This window comes from Erithacus rubecula (genome assembly GCF_903797595.1).
Source record: "Erithacus rubecula genome assembly, contig: SUPER_Z_unloc_5, whole genome shotgun sequence".
Taxonomy (NCBI): Eukaryota; Metazoa; Chordata; class Aves; order Passeriformes; family Muscicapidae; genus Erithacus; species Erithacus rubecula.
In genome coordinates, this window is record NW_027635819.1 from 1,774,744 (window position 1) to 1,795,319 (window position 20,576).

At 39.2% G+C, this 20,576-nt stretch overlaps 1 protein-coding gene across 5 annotated transcripts in view; it reads right to left on the reverse strand.

Moving 5' to 3' along the window:
* Positions 1–471: 471 nt before the first annotated feature.
* The window catches only part of ZNF608 (zinc finger protein 608), a gene marked incomplete at its 3' end in the record, with an annotated part of 83,202 nt that continues 63,097 nt past the window's right edge, over positions 472–20,576 (reverse strand). For 4 of the 5 annotated variants that reach the window (XM_079331579.1, XM_079331580.1, XM_079331581.1 and 1 more), the window contains exons 4-10: positions 11,744–11,831; positions 8,810–11,261; positions 6,623–7,031; positions 5,927–6,099; positions 4,851–5,004; positions 3,532–3,613; positions 472–2,546 (exon numbers count right to left, since the gene is read on the reverse strand). In XM_079331579.1, coding sequence (XP_079187705.1) covers positions 2,540–2,546; positions 3,532–3,613; positions 4,851–5,004; positions 5,927–6,099; positions 6,623–7,031; positions 8,810–11,261; positions 11,744–11,831 — 3,365 coding nt within the window. Of the gene's footprint in view, positions 2,547–3,527; positions 3,614–4,850; positions 5,005–5,926; positions 6,100–6,622; positions 7,032–8,809; positions 11,262–11,743; positions 11,832–20,576 lie in introns of those variants that run through there. The other variant, XM_079331583.1, reaches the window with a different exon arrangement.

The window sequence follows — 20,576 nt, forward strand, 5'->3', positions numbered from 1 at the left end:
GTTCAAACTTTGGATGCTCACACAGTGGTGAGATGACCCTGGAGCTGCACGAGTGCTCAGACATGTGGGTGGATACCCTTTGTGGGGAGTGCTGAACCAGAGTGACACTGACTGTGGCACAGCCTTTGGGGAGCTCAGTATGGGGAGTGTTAAACCAAAATGAAGGCTATGAAGCTAGATGGAGGATGCAATAATCTTAAGTGGAGGACAACAATAAATGGCAAAATGATAGTCACTCTTATGGACTTCAAGGATACAATAAAACTACAACATTAATTGTAGTTTTAACTGTTGCTTACCCTATATCAATCAGAGCAATTCATTCCAGTTACTTATGACACTCAAACCACACTAAATCAAAATCACCAACGGTGTGAATTTGTGAGATCTGTTTTGCTGGTTTAGGCGGAAAAAAACAAAAGTCAGTGGTATGTTTCAACACAAAAGCCATCTGAGCCTTTACTATAGAAGTAATAAGGCATTTATTATTTCAAGAGCCCTGCATTCACAATATCCCCTTTTTCAAAGAAAACACCCCTTCCTTCCCATTTTTTTATGAGGCTAACTTGTAGTATGTCACCACTGTGAGACTTCTGAATGTGTTCAGAACAAGACAATAATAGTAAGCCACAGATGAATGATGTGTAGTAAAAATCAATAAACCTTATAACTATTCACTAAGGGAACTGATTTTATGCCTATAAAAATAAAACAATTATAGCAATATTAATGGCAGATTCATCATAGTAATATAAAAGTCCAAGTGTGCTTGTCTGTTGGGAATCTTTAATTCATCCTTCTGTATTAAGTATTCACAAGGTAGAAGAAATGGAACCAACTTCAAGAACAACCTTTAACTTGTAGTAATTCACCCTGTCAAAAAAAATCCAACAAACACAAAACAAAAAAAACCAGTAAAACTTTAAAAACCAGTTTTGACAATCAATGTTACCGGGATATGCAGAAAAGGAAAAAAGTTAAAGCCTCAAAAACCTGACCTGACCTGATTTTTTTTCACATCACAATTAGCAATTTCATGTTACTGTGTACTCTGTGACTGCACTGAAACAAAACTGGCAGTATAGCCACATAAAATATTTATCTTACGATAATGCAGGTTAGACACAGAAAAGGAATTTTAATTTTTTTTTTTAATTGACAGGTCCTCTGTTTTTAGGCATCTATTCATTTTTGGGGGGAAGGGCAATACACATATAATAGGAAAAATTTGCCTATAATTTATAGCATACAGAGCTGCTCTAAAACAGGTATTAGAGACTTCAGTTCCACTAATACCATCTAAAGTGTTACCATGGGCCTTTTTTGAGCCTATCAGGGTCAACAGAAAGAGGTCCATCTGCCATCTGGCTTGGACCCTGCATTGCCTGCTGGGAGAGGACAATGGCACAGGCCCAACAGGAGCATGACTGGGAGCTGTGCCATTGCTGCACCCTCTGCTATCTACAGCTATGACACATCTTTCAAAGTGGCTCAAGAACACCCAGAAATCAAAAGAAAAATTAAAAAAAAATTAAGAAAAATCAAAGTTTTTCATTATTCTGATTGCCAAATTATTTAAGGCAAGTAAAAAAATGAAAGCATTTGATATAGATTTTACATAAAATAAACTAGGTTACAGCATAAAACAAGTAAACAGGTAATGGCATTAAAGTCTCTCCTCTAAATCTGGGTAATTGTAAACATTAAAAAAAAGACTGCAGGACTATTCAAGTAATAGAACAATCACAGATGTCTTCTCATATGCAGGCTATTAGGTTATCTGCCATTCAAGATTATCAAAAAAGACATTTCATTATTCACAGATGCTCATTATCTCCATTTAAAATCTATACATTATATACAACACAGTTTTTGTGGTACTAGAATCCCCATGCCTTCCAAAGGTATATTTTTCACAATACACAATTACAATGAAACAGTGAATACAGTAACATTTTACACTGATGCATCTTAATAGGAACCACCAAATAGACATCTACATTGTACCAAAGTGTCATCACAGTTAGCCTCTCTGAGAGCTTGTGGGAAATACCAGAAGGGTATGCAAGGTTCAGGCACACTGATACATAACATTATTTATTTACAACGGGAAAGGAAAAGAGAGAGAAGGAAAAGGAAAGGAAGAAGAAAGAAGAAGAGAAAAGAAAGAAAAAGCCTTTTGCAGTTAACGCCTTCTAAACATGACAAATACATATCTCCATTTAGTGTGTGGTTCGCAACTTAGCAGCAGACCCTGTGTGCGAGCCTTGGTACTGATACAAAAAAAGTAAAGAATATATATATATTTTTATATATATATGTATATATATATATACGCATATATATATATATATAAAAACAGAAGTCTAATTACAGCAACATTTGTTACTCTGTGATAAAATCTGCAATTTACAAAAATGAAATGACTGGTTTTTGCCTGCCATTAAGGCATTTCAAATTAACACCATGGAACTGATGTCTGTAATAAAGCGCTTCCTCATGTGATCCAGTCACATGACAATGTTCATCCCCAAATTCATCATTCTCTGAAATGAGAAAGAAGAAGGTTTTAGTAAGCAGCATCCTTTCCTCAGACTTTTTTTCCTGCACCTTGAACACACCATGAAATGGAATCTGAACAAGTATCCTCAAACACAAGAAGAAAAGACAGCAAGCCCTGTCCTCATCCATCCCCTTCCAGGAACAGCATCCTAAAGAAGCAACCTGTACCAGTATTTTTCTTCTGGGTTCTGATACCCTATCATCCATCACGTCTTCTAGGGCTACAAATTTTTCTTAGTCAAATAATTCCAGCTAATGGTTGCTAGTTTCAGCATCAGCTTTCAGACAGACACCTGTAACATAGAACTTCACAGTTCTATTTAACACATTAAACTCTGAGTTTTAACATGGCAGCAATGAACAAAACCCTAAAAGATGCTTTGGAATTTTGACTCGATATGGGATGATCATAATACAGAAGTTTTCCTCTTAATAACTTAGTAAATAACTGAGAGGCATATAAATGTTTATAAATGTAGGACATGGGTGTGCAACTTAAATACAAAGCCATGTCTAACAGGCTCCCAAACAAACCTCTCTAAAAGCAAGGTCAGCAAGCCAGGCAGACTTGCAGAATAGATAAAATCCTAAGTTCTTCTGGTCATGCATGGAGCCAACCAAACATTAATTTTAAACTCACTTTATTAAAAATTTAGATCTTAAATTATATTTCATAATCTCTTGTTTTATCTTAATTCGTTAAACACACTCAGAAGACAGACTACGTGTCAGAAGAAAATCTCAGAAGACAGACTACTTATTCTTTCTTAATGAGCTATGTTATAATTACAGAACACAACTAAGGACAAAATGTTATTCTAGGAGAACAAAATTGCAATTAACCCAAAGTACCCAGTTTTTCCTCAGCCTTAAAAACTGTGACATACAAGGAAATGTACACCATCAGGCTAAAAAAATCACTGATTTTCTTTTTCCTATGTTACAATATAGAATTTATTGGCTATTTACCTTCTTTGTGCAGGAAACATACCAGATGCAGATGCCTGTGCAGCCACCTGCTGAGTGGCAACAAGGGCAGCAGAGGTCAATCCTGAGGGAAAGAAGAAACAAAGGAATGTTGATGTACTTCTAATGGATTTGTGTGGTCAGAGAAATGGTAGGAAGGATCTCTAAGGAAAACAACCAAAAAATGTGTGCACGGGGAGTTAACACTATACAAATGACAAATATTGCAGGTAACGTTGTTAAGACAGTCTGCCCAGTATGATCAATATATCTTTCTGTAATAAACTGAATTGTCTTTGATAGATATTCTACAAGAAATTACAACATTTTACTTACTGCATTCCTTTCCAAATACTGCACTGAGTGATGCTAAGTGGTATGTATGAGAGTTCATGAATAGAAAACTCAGTAGAAATAATAGGTATCAGGAAACAACAAGAATCAAAAGTCAGTGAATTACAGAAACTACATGTCAGCAGCTAAGGATACAATACTTTCATAATAACTTTCTATTTTTACAGTTTTGCTACTGAACAAGCATGATACATCCCAAAAGGCATGTGGAATCACTGAATCACACTGAGAAATGTCAAACCTTTTACACTGGAAAAATAAGTGCTGAGGCACCAAGTCAACGTAAAGAAGAAATGTCATTTAGCCACCAACTGTGGTAGTGCATACTTTGCTGCATAGGAGGAAACCTCCTTTTAATTCAGCTAGAGTCCATGGTTAGTGAAAAAACATTCAAAGACTGGTATAAAACCCAGGGAGAATAAATTGTATCTCACTGGTGCTGCTTTTTTCCCTGACTGCAACTTTGCACACGGCACTTGCCAGAATACAAAGAGTCCTCTTTCAAACAGTCAAATTATAACAAGCACAAACCCTTGTGACTGCAATGCCTTGTACATAAAATATGTTCAGTATAAAAAGCTTTTGTCTCTGCTACACTTCCTCCATTGCTTACACAACCCTAATTATACAAAAAGGAGGTTGTTTGGTTTGGATATTTTACTGCCTTTCAGCCAGTTAATGTCAGTTTGCAGGAGGAATCAAAACATTCATGTGGATGACAGCCTAACTGGTACATCTTTAAAAATGCTCTGACACCCAGTTTTGGAAACAAAACTTGGTATTTCTCAGGCATTAATTTATTGCTTGTATATGCTGTGACTCTTCAAGCCTTTTTCCTAAATGTGAAGCACTTCTGCTGTAACAACGGGACCTCCATTCAAAATGCTTCATGTTGGCACAATTTCCAGTGCCAAGGCAACAATTCCATGAGGCAAGCTAATGCCACCCACTGACAATTTCCTGCTCACCTTGAAATGGGTCGTACTGTCCAGGTATAAGGGGGTAGCCCATTCCAACGTGTGTGTGGTGGTGTGTGTGGAGATGCCGCTGGCTGAAAGGAGAGTGGCGGTCTCGCTCCCTCTCCGCTTCCCGCTCACGCTCAGATGGTGATTTTTCCACAGGCTGGTAACACAAAGTGAAAGAAAATTGATGTGAGAACTTTAAAAGGGATGAAACCACAACAAAACCATGTGCTACCACCTGTCAAGAACCTTTAGAGTACAAATGATGAAGCTAACTTCTTCTGAAGAAGTATCTCTACTGGAATATTTGTACTTGATTCTAATCTAAAGCTAATCCTTAAGGTTAATGGAAGATTTCCCAAGGCACAAAGATTGTGATGCAATAAATTGCATCTTGAAGACACCATGGTGACTTCTATCTTTGGGCTCCCTGAAGAACGGCTGGCTTGTCAATGCCTGAACAAACTAGGTAAGCTACTGAAAATGGGTGTTAATTAATCCTCAGCCTTCTGAAACTCTCTGGGAATCAAGTTTGACTGAATACCAGAAAAACCTTTCAGAAAATAGAATGAGAATCAGTGACTTGCTCACAATTAAGACCAGCATCAACTTATCTGGAAGTGAAATCTGAAAGTATTTGTTCCAACTTTGTAAATTGTGTTTGTAAATCTTCAGAAATGGGAGCTGGTAATCAGCTACTCGGAAGATGTGGATTCTTGGCAAATACAGGCAAGGGATATTACCAAATTCCATAGCCCAACTTCTCATTTCATTATGTTTCCAAACAGGAAGTTCCTGTTTAATTGCAAAAGTATGCATACCAGGAAGTATCTCTGAATCTGTATTTCTGTATGAGTCCATTCAAGACAGGATACCTCAGTACAGAACTGTGTTAGATGTGTTGCTTCCAGTGTGTGACACAGAAGCATTCCAGGTATAAATTGTTTTTATTGTAAGCAGTACTACAAAGAAGAATCATGCACTCATAGCTTGATGCCAGACTGTGTGCTTCCCACCACTATGATTCTCCTCCACCCCTCCCTGTATGTGACACTCCCCAGTAAGAACAGATGATGCCTTACAACAGGTGACTTGCTGCGGTACTGGTTGGCATGCTGCTGGAGCAAATCCAGTGCTTTGGACTCAGTGGTTGATTTTGCATTGATGCTCGGGCTAGTATTGACCTTCTCTGCCTCTTCTCTCCCTGACATCTTCCCATAAACCGGATAATGAAATCCTGGAGAGAGATAGGCCCCTGCAGGTAAACAATAATACCACATCAAGTTACTGCTTTTGCATTTTGATTATATCAAGGTAGGAGGAGACAATGTCAGAACTGAGAATTACATCAAAAATAGATCACATGACTACCAAATGGCACGCTGCTCTTCAATTTCACCACCTAATTTACCCTGATGAATGGAGGTTATAAAGAAGATTGAGTTGATAGCCATTTCAGACATTTATGGGTCCTCTTTAAGTAAAAGGAATAGTAACTATAATGGTTCTGACAGTAAGTGCTTAGAATATTTTTATAGGCAATAAACTATCTGTCAGTCTAACAGCAACAGCAGACTGTCAAGTGTTGAGAAACTTGAGAGTTCATAAAAGGAACATCTTGCATTAAATCAGTTTCATCTACAGAACTTTCCCCAGTGGAAGCACATGCAACACAACGTCACCCATAAAGCTTCTAATTTAGCCTAGCTACAACAGAAACATCACAAACCAGGCTTTATGGAAGGTGAGGATGCAAAGGCAGGTTTTGGGATACGTACCAGGATAGCTGTGCATTAGCACAGGAGAGACTGCACGGTAGGCTGGATGGTTGGGATCGTACATCTGCGGATAGGGATAGGCGTGCAAGTACTGGATGTATGACTGGTGCTGGCTCATGGGCGAGGAAACTGCGACTCTAGCACCCCGAGAGTCCTTCCAGTTTACAGGAGTCTTTTGATCATCGTTTTTTATCTTGCTCTCATCCACTGATTGAGAATCAGAACGCTTGACCTCTTTAGGCTCCTCTTTAATGCTTGCTAATGAGACAGGAAGGGAACTTTCCTTGTTAGGTGTTTTTCTAGGGCTGTCTTCTTTTAACTTTTTCTCACGATCAAGTTCTTCTGATTTTTGCTGATCTAGGTATTTGGGCTGGTAGACGTAATGATGCCATGTTCGTGAATCTGGATCCTAATACAGAAGAGAAAGAAATTGTTCTGAACTTAGACGTAGAACTAAGTTTGTTATTGATATTTCCCACATTTCAGTTAATGTATTTTTAATAGCTGTTTTAATACCATATCCCCATTATGTAGAGGAGACGTTTGCTTGCCACAGAGTGCCTCGAGCTCAAAGTCAAGCCAATATTCCCATGAAGGAGCAAGAGTCTATTATCAAAATTTAATTCAATTGCTTCATCTTATATCCTTCTTCATGCCTTTAACTAGTTTAATCATGAAATACATGTGCAATGTAATGAAGTTCTGAGACCATGTTATTCATAAAACATTTTAATTAAAGCCCACAGAGAGATTTTTCCCACTAGAGAGCAAAAAGTATCTGTGAACCACAAAATTAGAGTTGGTTAATGACATGCCAGAGCACTTAGAATACCTGGAACAATGCACATGAAAAGCTGATCTAGCTGGCAAGATTCTAGTGCTGCCTCTGGTATTACAAACATCCAGGAATCAGTGGAAATCAAACACTAAAGCAGACTTTCAACTGATGATCTTATTTTAAGTTTGTAAAGTTACAAAGGGGCAAGTATTTACTGGACCAGGTTCATGTGGTTTAGAGAACATGTACTGGGCACTGTAAATACTTATTCACATAATATATTACACAGATCAGTTTATAAACATGTTTGACAACTAGAGACAGGAGTTCTTTGCAACACCACACCAAACTAGCATGGAAAAGCAATAGGAAGACTTCTTTTTCTAATACAGGATATGCAAGAGCTAGCTGTCAACATTTTCCCCAGTTGACAGACACTTATGGCACATGCCACAGAAATATAAGCAAGCAACTAAACTCTTGGACAGCCTGGTTCAAATACTCACTTGAATCAGCAGAAATCTTCTCCTACTTAGTGTTGTACCATCCCACTTCCTTTAGAGCTGTCTACTCCCACTCCCCTGATCCCACTGTACCTTGAAAGACAGCCTGTAAGGGTGAAGTCTGGGATGTACCACACACCAGAACATGAAAGCATCAAGCATTGAGGCTCCAGTTCAGAGCACGGAGACAGTCGCATCGCCTCAAATGAAGGCAATGTGACATCTACGAGGGTCAGCATGAAGCCACTGGATAAAATTCTGGTTCCACTGAAGTCAATGGCAAAACTATCGCTGACTTCAATGGAGAGAGGATTTAATCCATTGTGTAGGTCTGTAGGGGCTTGAGGTTGGTTGAGGAGAGAAGGGGAACTTAACTGCTTCAGAAAGGTCACCTTGGGTTAAGATAAAGAGCTGTGCTTTAAGTCAACTCTTCAAAGAACCAGCTCACCCATCTTTAGTAAATGCCAACTGTCATTTAACAAAAAAAAGAAACACTTCAAACCATGTTTCAAATCTACTTTAAGTCCTCTCACTATGAAAGCTGCTTATTTTGCTTGAAATTTCTCATTTCTGAACTAAGCAAACTGCTTAGAATTTACATCTCAAAGAGAAATCTAATTCTATTTTATTCATGCATGTAATTTAAAATAGTCCATTTAGGTCTTAAGCCTGTGCTCTACTACCACCTTACTTGATTTTTTAAATTTTTTTTTTGTTGTTCTTTTCAAACATTTCATCTGGAAGGTTTATTGGTCTATTCACAGACTACAACACCAACCAGCATGAAAAAAGGATGGTGGAGCTTGTTTGGCTGCAGAGGTAGATGAATGTAGCAGAATCTGAAAGAAAATCTCACAACTTAGAAGATAAACCAAGAAACTCTTGTTTCATTTCCGGTGATCTCACCTGTTTAAATCTTGTGGTTGGATCTACTCCTGTCTGCTTCATTGAGTCCATAACAGATTTCATCTCCACAGCCTCCTTTATAAGCTGGTGGTTTTCCATTTGTTTGGCTTTGAAAGTGTCAGACTGAAGCTGCTGCTGGTGATTGGAAAGGATCTGTGATTTGCTTGTCTCCTCACCTTTGTTAGGAACTGATGATCCTATTTTAGTGTTATTTTTGCTGGACTCTGGAGTTGAAGGGGCCTTTGAAATAGTGGCAGACGGAATATTCTTCTGCTTGTTGTCATCCTTCCCAATCTCCTTCAAGGGGGGGTCATTCTTCCTTTCACAGTCCCTGCCACTTTGTGCCATTTTCTGTTCTGCTAGTCTCTGGTCCTCATAATATTTTTCATACTGCTGCCTGTAAGCAGGGTTGGAGGCCATTAAGGACTTTTGGTCCATATAGAGCCCATAGGCATACTGTCCATAATAAAGTGACTGAGCAAGTGCAGGGTGTCTTTGAGTTATTACCGACTGATGCTGTGGCTGCAAATTAGAGGAAGTGCTTTCGCTTTTCTTGGCATCTGACGATTCTGCCTTCTCTTTCTTTTCAGCCTCTTCCTCAGCCTCTTTTTTAATCTTCAGCCCCTGCGGGGTACTGCTGTTCCCAGCTGCTGGGGCACTGACCTGTCCAGAGTGCAAGTAACTTGGGGAATAGTAAGGATCGTAGCCATGGTAGTAGGGAGAATGAGACTCTTTTGCTTGAGCTGATTGTGCTGTGGTTGAAGAATGTCCTTTTACGACACCATCTTTATTAGAAATAATATCTGATGGAGAGCTGGCCTTTGACCTCATGCCCTCTGACCTGCTGTCAGAGCCACCATCATCAGCTGCATCAGAAATATCTGAGTAAGCAGGGCTGTTGGTTTTAGCTGCCGTGCTGTCTGCACCATTCTGTGTCAACACGTGCAGTGGGGCCATGGCAGATTGTCCATTCACCAAAGTGCTGCATTCCATCCTGGAGGCACTCCCTATGGAAGGGCTGGGCGCATTGTCTGTGAATGTGTAAACTTTATCAGCTTCAGCCTTAATGCTTGCCATCCTGCTCTCTTGAGACTCTGACAGTCCATTAGCTAGCACTTCATTCTTGTTGAGATGGTCCTTTAAAAAATGTCCAGATAAATCTTTTCCAGACCCTTTTGAATCCTCCAGCTTCCCCAGCTTAGAATCCATCTTGGGGCTGCCCGTCTCTTTGCTTTCTTTGTCCTTCAGCTTTCGCTTCTCCTTTTTCTTTTTGTCTTTGAGTGATGTGAGAGCTGGGTTTACAGTGCTTGGCTCTCCCATAATTGTGGGCTTTGGTTGAATGGGTTTCAGTGGAGGGCTCTTTGGTGTAGCCTGAACAATAGTAGTTGTTAGAGAGGGCAGTCCTGGAATTGTCCCTGTAGTGGTGGTTGTAAAGGCTGTAGTAGGTATAGCTATTAACTGGGGAGGAGTTGGTGCTGGCGCTGGGGCAATGGGCCTGGCTGTTTTCAGCTTGGAAAGGTTTTTATCCACTTTGCAATTGTTCGATTTCTTGCCTTTATCACCCAAACTCTTCTTGTCAATTAACCCTTCAGCCTCCAATTTCGGCATCTCGGTTTGCAAATTGCCATCTGCTACTGAGCAATTATCCAGTGTGGCTGCCATGTTGGAAATCACCGGAAGGCTGTTCAATTCACTGTTCATACCCTTCTTTTTGCCAGAATTCTTGCCAGTTTTGGAACCGATAACTGAACCGGTGCCATTGCTGGTCAGTTCCCTCTTTCCCTTGGGGGTCCCTGGGGTAGCAATGGAGGAAGGAGATGTTGGTGCTTTTAGTGGATCAAAGCCTGGCAAATTTGTGCTTTGCTCACTGCATTCAAGTGCCACATTACTCAGTGCTTCCTCGCAGTCTGAAATTTTGTCTTCACTGTCAGGCTCAAACTCCAGTTTGTTTTCTGGGTCTAAGTGTGCATGAGCCTGATGGTAACGTAATCCATTAATGTGCTTGTACTTCTTGTTGCAGTTGGGGTGAGGACAGTCAATCAGCACTGGGGAAGAGCAGCCTTGGTCCAAAAAAGCAGTCTCGGGTTTCCCCTGTGGGGTGGTGGGAGTGCTTCTAGAGTTAGTACGAATGCGTTTTCCAGACTTATTGTCCTCTGAACTGGAGTTCAAATCCAGCTCCATAGGAGGCTTAGTTTTCCTCTTGTTTGTGGACGAGGGGCTGGCTTTGACTTCATCCATGGCACAGTTTGGGGGTGTTCTGCGCCCACTCGAGTTAAGGCTGCCCCTCCTCCCCTTCCCATTGGCACCGCCTCGGTTTTTATTCTGAAGTCCCCTGGACTCTGCAAAGCTGGCGTCATTCCCGGGCACAGCCGCGGCTGCAGCGGACCTCGCGCGCTTTCCCCTGCCCCGTCCTCCGCGCATTTCCAGGTCACTCGTGGGCGATTCGCAAAACCTGCACAAACAACAGATTTTGTCAGCAGGAGCCGTGAAATAAAAAAGCAAAAAAAAACACCACCAAAACCACCAGCACGTCCCGTAAGGGAACCCTCACGCATGTTAAAGGAAAGATGTCCTTCTGACAAATGAGAATGATAACGGTGCCAAAGGCAAAGTCATTAAAAAAGGACAAAAATGGTAGGGACGTGTCCACTGGTTAGAACAATGGAGCAAAAAATTTTGCTAACTTGCAGAAATGCATTTTGAAATTAACTGCTCTCTGACTGAATCCCATGTATTTCCTCTTCCCTCTCAAAAATACAAAAGTAAAATAAAGAAGAGCTTCCACCCCACGTTTCACTCTGGAGAACTACTCGTTTCACTGGTGCATGTTTTCAATTATAACTAGTTGTGCTTTATTAATCTCTGTACAGTCTCTTGCCTGAGATTACGGGTTAAAATACAGTGGAGAAAAAGAGACTCAGAATGTTTGCCTACCTAGGAGGGGCCCAGTCGTGCTTTGTGCAGTCCAACAGTGTTCCCACGTAAGTCTTGTTCCTCCATGTAACGTTTACCACCAGGACACCTGTCAGTGAATGAAAAATAAAGTATTATCACAGTTAGAACAATAACTGGGATAGGCTTTTTGTTATGCTCTTTTCTTTTCTTTTCTTTCTTTTTTTTTTCTTTTCCCTGTCCTTCCCCCCAAAAGTGAGCCATTTACTCTCATTTGCTTTCAAACACTCTGGTCTATATTCTTCCTCTTTTCTGGTTTCGGTGACCTCAAGTTAAAACCCACAGGAAAGACTGCAAATGACAAAGAACAAGAACGTGTGCACGCATGTGTGTGTGTAAAACAGCTTGCCTGTGTGACTTTGTGTGTGTAATCAAGATACAGCTGACAGAAGGAAATGGGTTTTGCCATGTCCTGCTGTAAAACAGCAACACTCACCTCTTAATTTTGCTATTATTGCCCATAATTGCTTTCACTTGGCAGCCAGCCAGCATAAACTAAGCACCAGTTACAGTGTTTAAATCAGAAGGTGACGGCAAAGAATAATCTGCTTTGCTTTGAACAATATGATAATGAGGCTTCTATTTACTTGAAATTACTCATATCCAAACCCACAAACATACACATGTATGCACTGCAAGTTTTGTTCAGCAGATATAGTTGGAAAAAATGTATTATTTACCTTGCTTTTGGTTCTGTGGAAAGCAAGGGACTAGACATGAAACTTCAACCACACAGCAGTGAAGGCAAGAGTAATTACAATATATATTCATATAGGAAGAGGGATCCTCCAAAAAACCTACTGTAACTTAATTGCTTTTGCATTTATGACTTTTATTAAATGCAAATTTTCCTGCCTAAAGCAGAATTCTAATTTCGTTTTACTTGAATTATCCCTGTAAAATTTGTGAATGATAAGGTTATTGTAAGTAACAAGAAAATAAATGTGGGGCATGTCATTCAAATGTTTTCAGGTTGTCCTCAACCGCTTCTTCACATAATTTATCATCATGTTATGGACTAGCCAGCATAATGACCCCTTTAATTCATTAACTGCCACAGATAAACAGAAGGTATATTATTGAACCAGACATCTCTTCTCATTAGAACACACACTGAAATAAGAAATACATTTCATCTAACAAAGAAAGGCACAATACAAAATGTTCCCAATTTATGAGAGGCGTGAAGACACCAACTCACAGCTGACAGCCTTGTTTTTCCTCTACACTTCCCTTATTTTATCTGCAGCATCTCTGTAACAGATACGGTTCTGGCATTGTGCCAGAATGCTTCCAGCCCATCTTTCTGCTTTGTCTTACCAGCTCTATTTCTAATTTTGCACTAAAATTGTCCCTCTCTCCTGCACTGAGGTGAAGTTAACATGCAAGCAGCAGCTTATTTCCTCAGGGATGTTTTAGCAGCAGGGAAGTATTTTAAATGCTGTTAGCAGAGGTACCAGGGAAGAAGGGATTTCCTTGAAAATTCTCTGTAACAGATTTGAAATTTATCCCCCATATGGTTTTTCATTGCGATTAGGCAACTGGAATTTTGTACACTGGGGGGAACTGGTCTGAAGCATCTGAAGCATGAAAGACAAATTGCACTTCCAGTCAGTGTCTGAGTAAGGCTTTCAGTACCTAGAAGGACCATGGTGAAGGTGTTTAAGGAGAGACTCTGGGTGGCACTTAGTCCCATGGTCTACTTGACAGGGTGGTGTTGGGTCATAGGTAGGGCTCAATGATCTCAGACATCCTTGTCAAATGATCTCAGACATCCTTCCCAAACTAACTGATTCTGTGAGCAGGGTTAAAATGCCATGTTGTATTTTTACGACCTATGCAAAATAGGCAGCCTGCAAGGACACCAAGGCAGCTTTGTGTTGTCCCTTGCTTAGGCATGGAGGAAGCCAGGGTGTGCTGGGGTTCAGGGAGGAGGAGGAGGAAGAGGAGAACAACCCAGCATATCCAAGAGGAAATATCTGTTGGTGGACATGGGATTTCTTACAACGAGCAACTCCAAGCTATGCTCCCACTTGCAATTCACACCCTAGAGAAAAGAGATTGTAAAGGTGCTTCTCTGGCAGCCTTGATGCCTTTCTTCCACTATAACAGCTTGTCATCTGTGACTCTGTAAGCCTCCAAGTGAAAATCATGAGCATTTTTCACTGGTAAATTGTATTACAGCATGCAGCTCATCTATCTGCAAGCAGCACAGTTGATCCATCCAGCCCACATACCAATGTTTGTCCAGTGTCCAAAAAGTAACAAGCAAAGAGAGCTCTCTGACATCCCACAGAGTATTACTGAAGAGCTATCTTTGTCATTTATTCTCCACCAGCTAGTTCACCTTTACTCTTTTTTAAAAAAGTAATTGTTATCTTTGTGGGATTTTGGGTGTTTTCTTGAGGGCTTGGTTTGGTTGGTTGGTTTGTTTGATCTGCCTTGTTTTGAGGGGGGGGGTTGTTTATTTTGGGGGGGTGTCGATTAGTTAAGGTTTATTCTGACGTATGCATCCATCTTCCTTGATATTTGTATTCTTCCTATCTCTGCACTTCATTAATTTATTTCTATAGCAGACCTAGGGATAGTTTGTTACCTTTTGACAGAAAAGAGGGCAAGGTAGAAGGCACAGAATATGGAAAATAATAGAAGCCCCTGAAATCAATACATATTTCAGTAATTCTTAGAAGATATTTAAGTGATCTTCCAGTGTAAGAAAGTCAGTATTTCAAAAGCAAACACAAGTAAATTCCTCTCTTAAAGTCTGCTACATATAGCATTTCATTAAATTTGTTAGGCTTAGCAGAGGTCCCATGCAAGTAGGAGAATATTAATCTCCACACTATTTTGAATTAGCTGTGGCAAGGAAGACACTTCCTTTCCCTGATGGACAGCACATTGCCCAGCCACATATAGGATTCCACAGAACCCACAGGTAGGTAACTCATTTATTTATCACAGGAATGGGTGAGGAGAATACAAGTGACATGAGAGGTAGGACTGATCTAAGGAAACATGCAACTGGTGGAGGGCTTGCTTCTTCCACCATAAGATGAAAATGGAGATGTCTGAGCTGGTAATCCACACAATGTCCTTGATGCACAAGAGAGAAAATGCAAAGACAGTCTGAGGAACCTACAGGTTTCGTACTATCTGAACACAGAGATGCATTTTCACCTTAAAAGCCCAAGAGGCTAAATTTTTTAAAATACCCATTGAATACTGAATTGAATACTGAAAAATGGGAAAAAATTCAGGTGCTTGTAATGAAATGCACCTGAGGATATTTGGACTCTCTAAGAATCTCTAAGTTTAAGGAGGAAACTTAGCCAAATATCTAATTCTGTTCTTGTGAGGTTGGATCAAACAACAGTGAATATATACTACACACAAATGCTTCTTTGAGCAACTAAGCATGTCATCTTAAAGGGTTTGAACAATTACCACAGAGCAATTCACAAGAATTGAATGTAGTAGAGAAAATCTCATCTCCCCAAAAGACAGATATAAATTTCTTGGTTTAATTTGTTTGATCATTCTATTTGCAAACTATGTAATTATTTACAGTTACAGTAGACCCAAAATTAGCAATATTTTCTGCAGTCTTCAGTGTGATATGTCCTACATTAAAGCAAACAAGAATATGAAAATCGAATGCTCTGAAGTTACTACCCATGCTACTCTTCATCATAAAAACGTAGACACAGTAAGCAAAGAACATTTTATGTGTGGGAAATACAAAATGGTGTTATAATGTAAGAAAATGGGGTCATGTTACCCAGAAGTTTTCTGTAGTACAGTTCACTGTAGTTTTTCTGCTGAAATCCATTATCAGCCAAGGCAGGATCATACCCAAAAGCATTAATGTATGACAATGGTGCAACCAGCATGTCATCTGGTGCCCACCACTGTCAATAGAAGCTTCTCCGTTAACATTGAAGGTTTTCAGCCTTTTAGGAACAAGACTAGATTTTGTGTTTTGCTGTTTTCCTTCACTGTATATGTACCATTATGAGCTCTTTTTCTTTACTCATCACAATCATAACCACAATGTTAATGGCAAAAAATTTTCAGGCAGGAAAAACTAATGCATAGGAGTACAAAACCATTTTACATAAGCATTTACATAAGCAGTTTGATAGGTAACATGTATGAAACAACTATGGCAACTTGTCCTTTAGTTTTATTATGGAATGAAAGGTTATATGGCATAAAAATGGTATATAAGAAAATAATTTCAAAAACCTGCAGAAAAAACTTCACTTTTTATGAATTTCAATTTTTATGAATCTTCTTCCCCTGTCCCTTCTTCTTTTCAGCACTGCATAATAAAGACCAGAACCAAAATCTGCTATTTACTAACTATATATCACAGAATGAAATATGCCATCAAATTGGAAATGGAGTAACTAAACTTATTGCTAAGAAGTGCAGATGTACTATTTTGACATAAAAAAATCACAATCAAAGGCATTTTCAGTATCAAGTAAGGGTGTTGTTCATATGGACTACTCTGATCCTGCACGTTTAGCAGACATTTCTACACTCCTGCAGATGTTCCTCCATTTAAAGACAAAAAACCCCTGAAGTACCTAGTCTAAAACAGATACTAATCTCTTTGTTATCTTCACTATTTTGTGCAATGAGCATAAGCCAAGAATTTTTATGTTTGTATTCAAAACTTTGAAAATGAGATCATGTGGTGAGGAATCAAATTACCACATCACTACCTTAAACGTGGGCCCCAGCTTTTAAAAATACTGGCTTTAGAAAACAAACATGTTCAAATTCCAATGCAAGTAGATGCTACTCAATTAATCAGAAAGGAAAGCCTGACTTAATTTTTACAGCATAGGCTGCTTTTGTGTTCAGATCACAGCAAATGCTACAAAATCCTAGTTCAGTGCAAACTCATTATTTTACCAGGGAACTTAGCACACGCCTTATCTGAGTGGGCAAGCCTTCATTTTTGTAAAAGGAGATGCTCCCTCTGCTCTTAGTAGAGAATCTGGCTAAAAATATCTGTAAAATTCTGGAGAAACCAGATCTGCACAAAGTCTTTCTGAACACTTCTGTAACTGAACTATTGAAGAATATTTAAATCATCTTTCAAAACTAGGAACGATTTGTCTACCTGTCAGTCATCAAAAGTCATGTATATTTTAGAAACAAACAAGTCACACTTAAAAGTGGATTCTTCTGTGGTCAAAAGTCCAAAATTAATAGTTCTGCCTACTAACTTTGCTATCCTGAGTATATTTTTAAATCAACTTCTACTGATGTCAGAGGAAGATCTCTAAAGTGTACTGCACTTTGCAGAATGTTTGTAGTAAGACTACTTCTTTAAAAGGTTATTATTGTAGCAAAAATTTCTTTGGCATAGTTGTTCTTCAAGGTTAAGATGCAATAATAAATTCCTTGTATCTTTATGATTAGTGAATACACAAATTTGTTTGCAAGCCAAATTTGATTTGCCTTTTATCCCTGCCGTGCCAAGTACAAATAATACAGACATGCCTGGGATAACCAAACCAGGCATATCTGTCATCAGTGAGTGCACCACCATCAATTAACATGTTTTATTCCACATGTGGCACTGAATTTTTTTTTGTCCCAGAGGCATCTATTTGACACCACCTTCTAACAATAGCTAAAATATATGAAATGCAAAAAGCTGCAAGATGAAAATCTTTATTCTTAGGATTATCTCAAGCTTTTTTGTTGACAATGGTTTAGTAAAAGCAGTAGAACTCCTTTGCCTCACAACCACCATATCCACCAGATCATCATCAACCCCACATCCACATATACACCTGCAATTCATGCAGGCATAGAAAACACTGAACAATTTTTACATTAGACTTGCAATGCAAATGGCTTGTTTCTCCCTGATTGCTTCCATCCAGAATGCAATCTAAAATTAACAGTAAACACTCTATGTATGAAGCCACATCTTATACAGTGAATGCTGATCTGGGGGACGTACAGTTTATTTACTACTTTAATCACACTCTCTGTCTAGCATGGCACAAGAACTAAACTACATTTACAGCAGGTGCACATGTAACAGGCATCAACATCAGCCAGCCTGAGAATGTAATGATTGTCAGGTGGCCTGAAAATGCAAGACTGGGTTGGTTTTTTGTTTTGTTTTGCTGGTGGGCCTTTTTTTTTTTTTATTTTTTTTAAGAGCCCTATTGCAGCAGAGAATGTTTGAAAAGTCGCTTTAACCACATCCTGTAATCAGACCATCTGGAGCACAGATCTGCAATTAGTCATCCTGGGCACTGGACTTTATCTGAACAAATACTGTACGGCAATGAAGATGAGAAGATTGGATAGCATCAAGGAAAAGAAGCATAATGAAATACTGCTGGTGTAGTCATAAACCACTGAGGCGCTTAGCTGTGCTGTTAATTCTGTATTCTGTACTTTATGAAAGCGTAGCAAGTTTAAAGGTTATAGGGCTGAGTGGCAAAACCCTGCTATTTTAGTTAATGTCACCCTGCTAGTGGCTAAAGCTCAGCTACAAACAACAGTAGCTTCTGCAGCAGCCTAACAGAGTAAGATCATATCTGTGTGATTTCCAGTAAGTTCTGGGTAACGACAACCTAAATTCCATGGATACTTTATATGAATGTCATACCCTTTCTTTTCTTTTCATTATGAAGTGATTGGTAAAATAAAGGTAATATTGAAAGTAGGAACTACCACCTTAGTTTAAAAATATCTGTTTTATAGAACCTATTCCCTGGACTTGCATTACATAATCCCATTTGCATCCAAAAGAGAAGCAGCAATTATACAGTGAGGAGTAGCTCTTGGAAACATGGAGCTGGGCCATCAAGCAGACATCTTTTTAATCCCACCTAATAATTACTGTAATAGATTTTCTTAATCTAGAAGTTCATCCCAGTGCATATAAAAGAATAAACACTGCAATAACTGAAGAAATCCTGTTTACCCCTGAGCCCATGTGCTTAATACACAAAAGAACACAAGCTACTTCCATCACTGTCATGTCTCATGCATCCATTGTTCTGAAGCCTGATGGGCTGTATTGATTTGGGAAAATCATTGAACTTCTTGGAAAACTAGACTCTAGCTTATCCACCACCATCTATTTCTTTCTCATGAAGACAGCTGGTCAATATTCAGTTGAACGGTCAGCTAAAAGAAGCTCTGGTTTCATTTCTTTTTCTTGCCTCCCTGGCAACATTGCCCTTTTCCAGCTTTAGTACAAAAAAACCCAGCATGTAAGGAAGACATGTAGCTGAGGTTAGCTGAAATGATAGCTCCTTTGGACAAAGCTATGACTGAAATGCTGGGGGCAGGTTGGCTCTGGAAGACAGGACAGCATCTAATCAAAGAGCTCATGTCCCTTATTAGTTATAATTATAACTGTTAATATTTTTTCTTCAATGCATATATTTCTTCTAAAGCTGGTCTGCCTAAAAAATAACCAGTGACCCATATCTAAATGCAAATGGAGAGCTGAAAGAAATAGGAATGGTCCTAATCAAATATAAGGCTAAATTTCACACTCATTAAAAAACCAATAAAAGACTCAATGAAAACTGGGTAATACCCCAGAAATTACATCAGATTGGGTCCCAAATGCCTTGTTGATTTATCCACAACTAAACAGTTCTACTAAAATATGAGCTACTTAGAGTGGTGATTTTGAAAACTATGAAGCCACAGCAACTCACATAATTTTCTCCTGCCAGATTTATATCAAAGTGATTAGAATTTGGCAGGACTGGGAAAACTTTTGGATAAACTGCTTTTATACCTCTTGAATGTCAGACCACATGATTGCAGTGTTTACAAGAAAATGTGCAATTAATGTTATTATAAACTAACCATAGGCTTCTGACCTCTGGAGAAAAACTAAAGAGTTAGTTTTTTTGTGCAGCCATTCCCTTTTTTTGGCCAGAATAACTGAACAACTTCACTGTTTCACTACAGCTTGAGAATAAAACTGCAGCCTTACTTTATTCCAGCTGATACTAAAAATGCAAGTTGAAAATCATTTAACATCTGTGTGTTCTGAAGAAAACCATATCTGTTTCAGGAATAAAGGATTCTGTTTCTAGCAGATTTTTTTTCTTTTTTACTTCAGTAATCATAACTGTGATTCGCAAAGCCTGACACTGAAAAGCGCCACAGTTTCAATTTTAGAAGAAGGAAATGCTGTTCTGTAATCCCCTGAGCTTCCCACTCGCTTCTCAAGGAGTGTTATTTCAGCTCCTATGTTACTGCCATGTTGAACACATGGACACTCTTCTGACTTCTTGTAGAGCAAAAGAAAAAGAAGCCCCACAATCCACTGCCTTTGCTTGCACTCCAGGACCATATGTCACTTGAGATAAGCAACAGAACACAGGGCTTTTCAACTAATCTGTCACACTTGCTTCCTGCACTTTATATTAATTACAGGAACTCTTCAGCTACTTACTTCTCTCCCAAAGTCTTTCTCCCTTAAAAGCAAGTGAACAGCAAAGCAAAACAAGTCTGGAGCATGGGGGAAAGAGCTATTGTTCCAACGCACGAAGCAGGGCCAAAAAAAGAGAAAACCAAAACAATTTTTTCTCACCCAGACAAGCATTGAAGAGTTCCTTTTAAGAATTATCTGCCTCATTTCTATTCTTCTTCTCAGACACCAGACCACAGAAATACTGTTTTCATCAGCAGACTGTTGAGAAACAGCTGCAGAAATGGGGAAGCTGGTATAAATTTATGTCTGCATGCATGTGTGTGTATCTATTAAAAAAAACCTGACAAAACCCCAAAAACCTCTTAAAGAACTCAG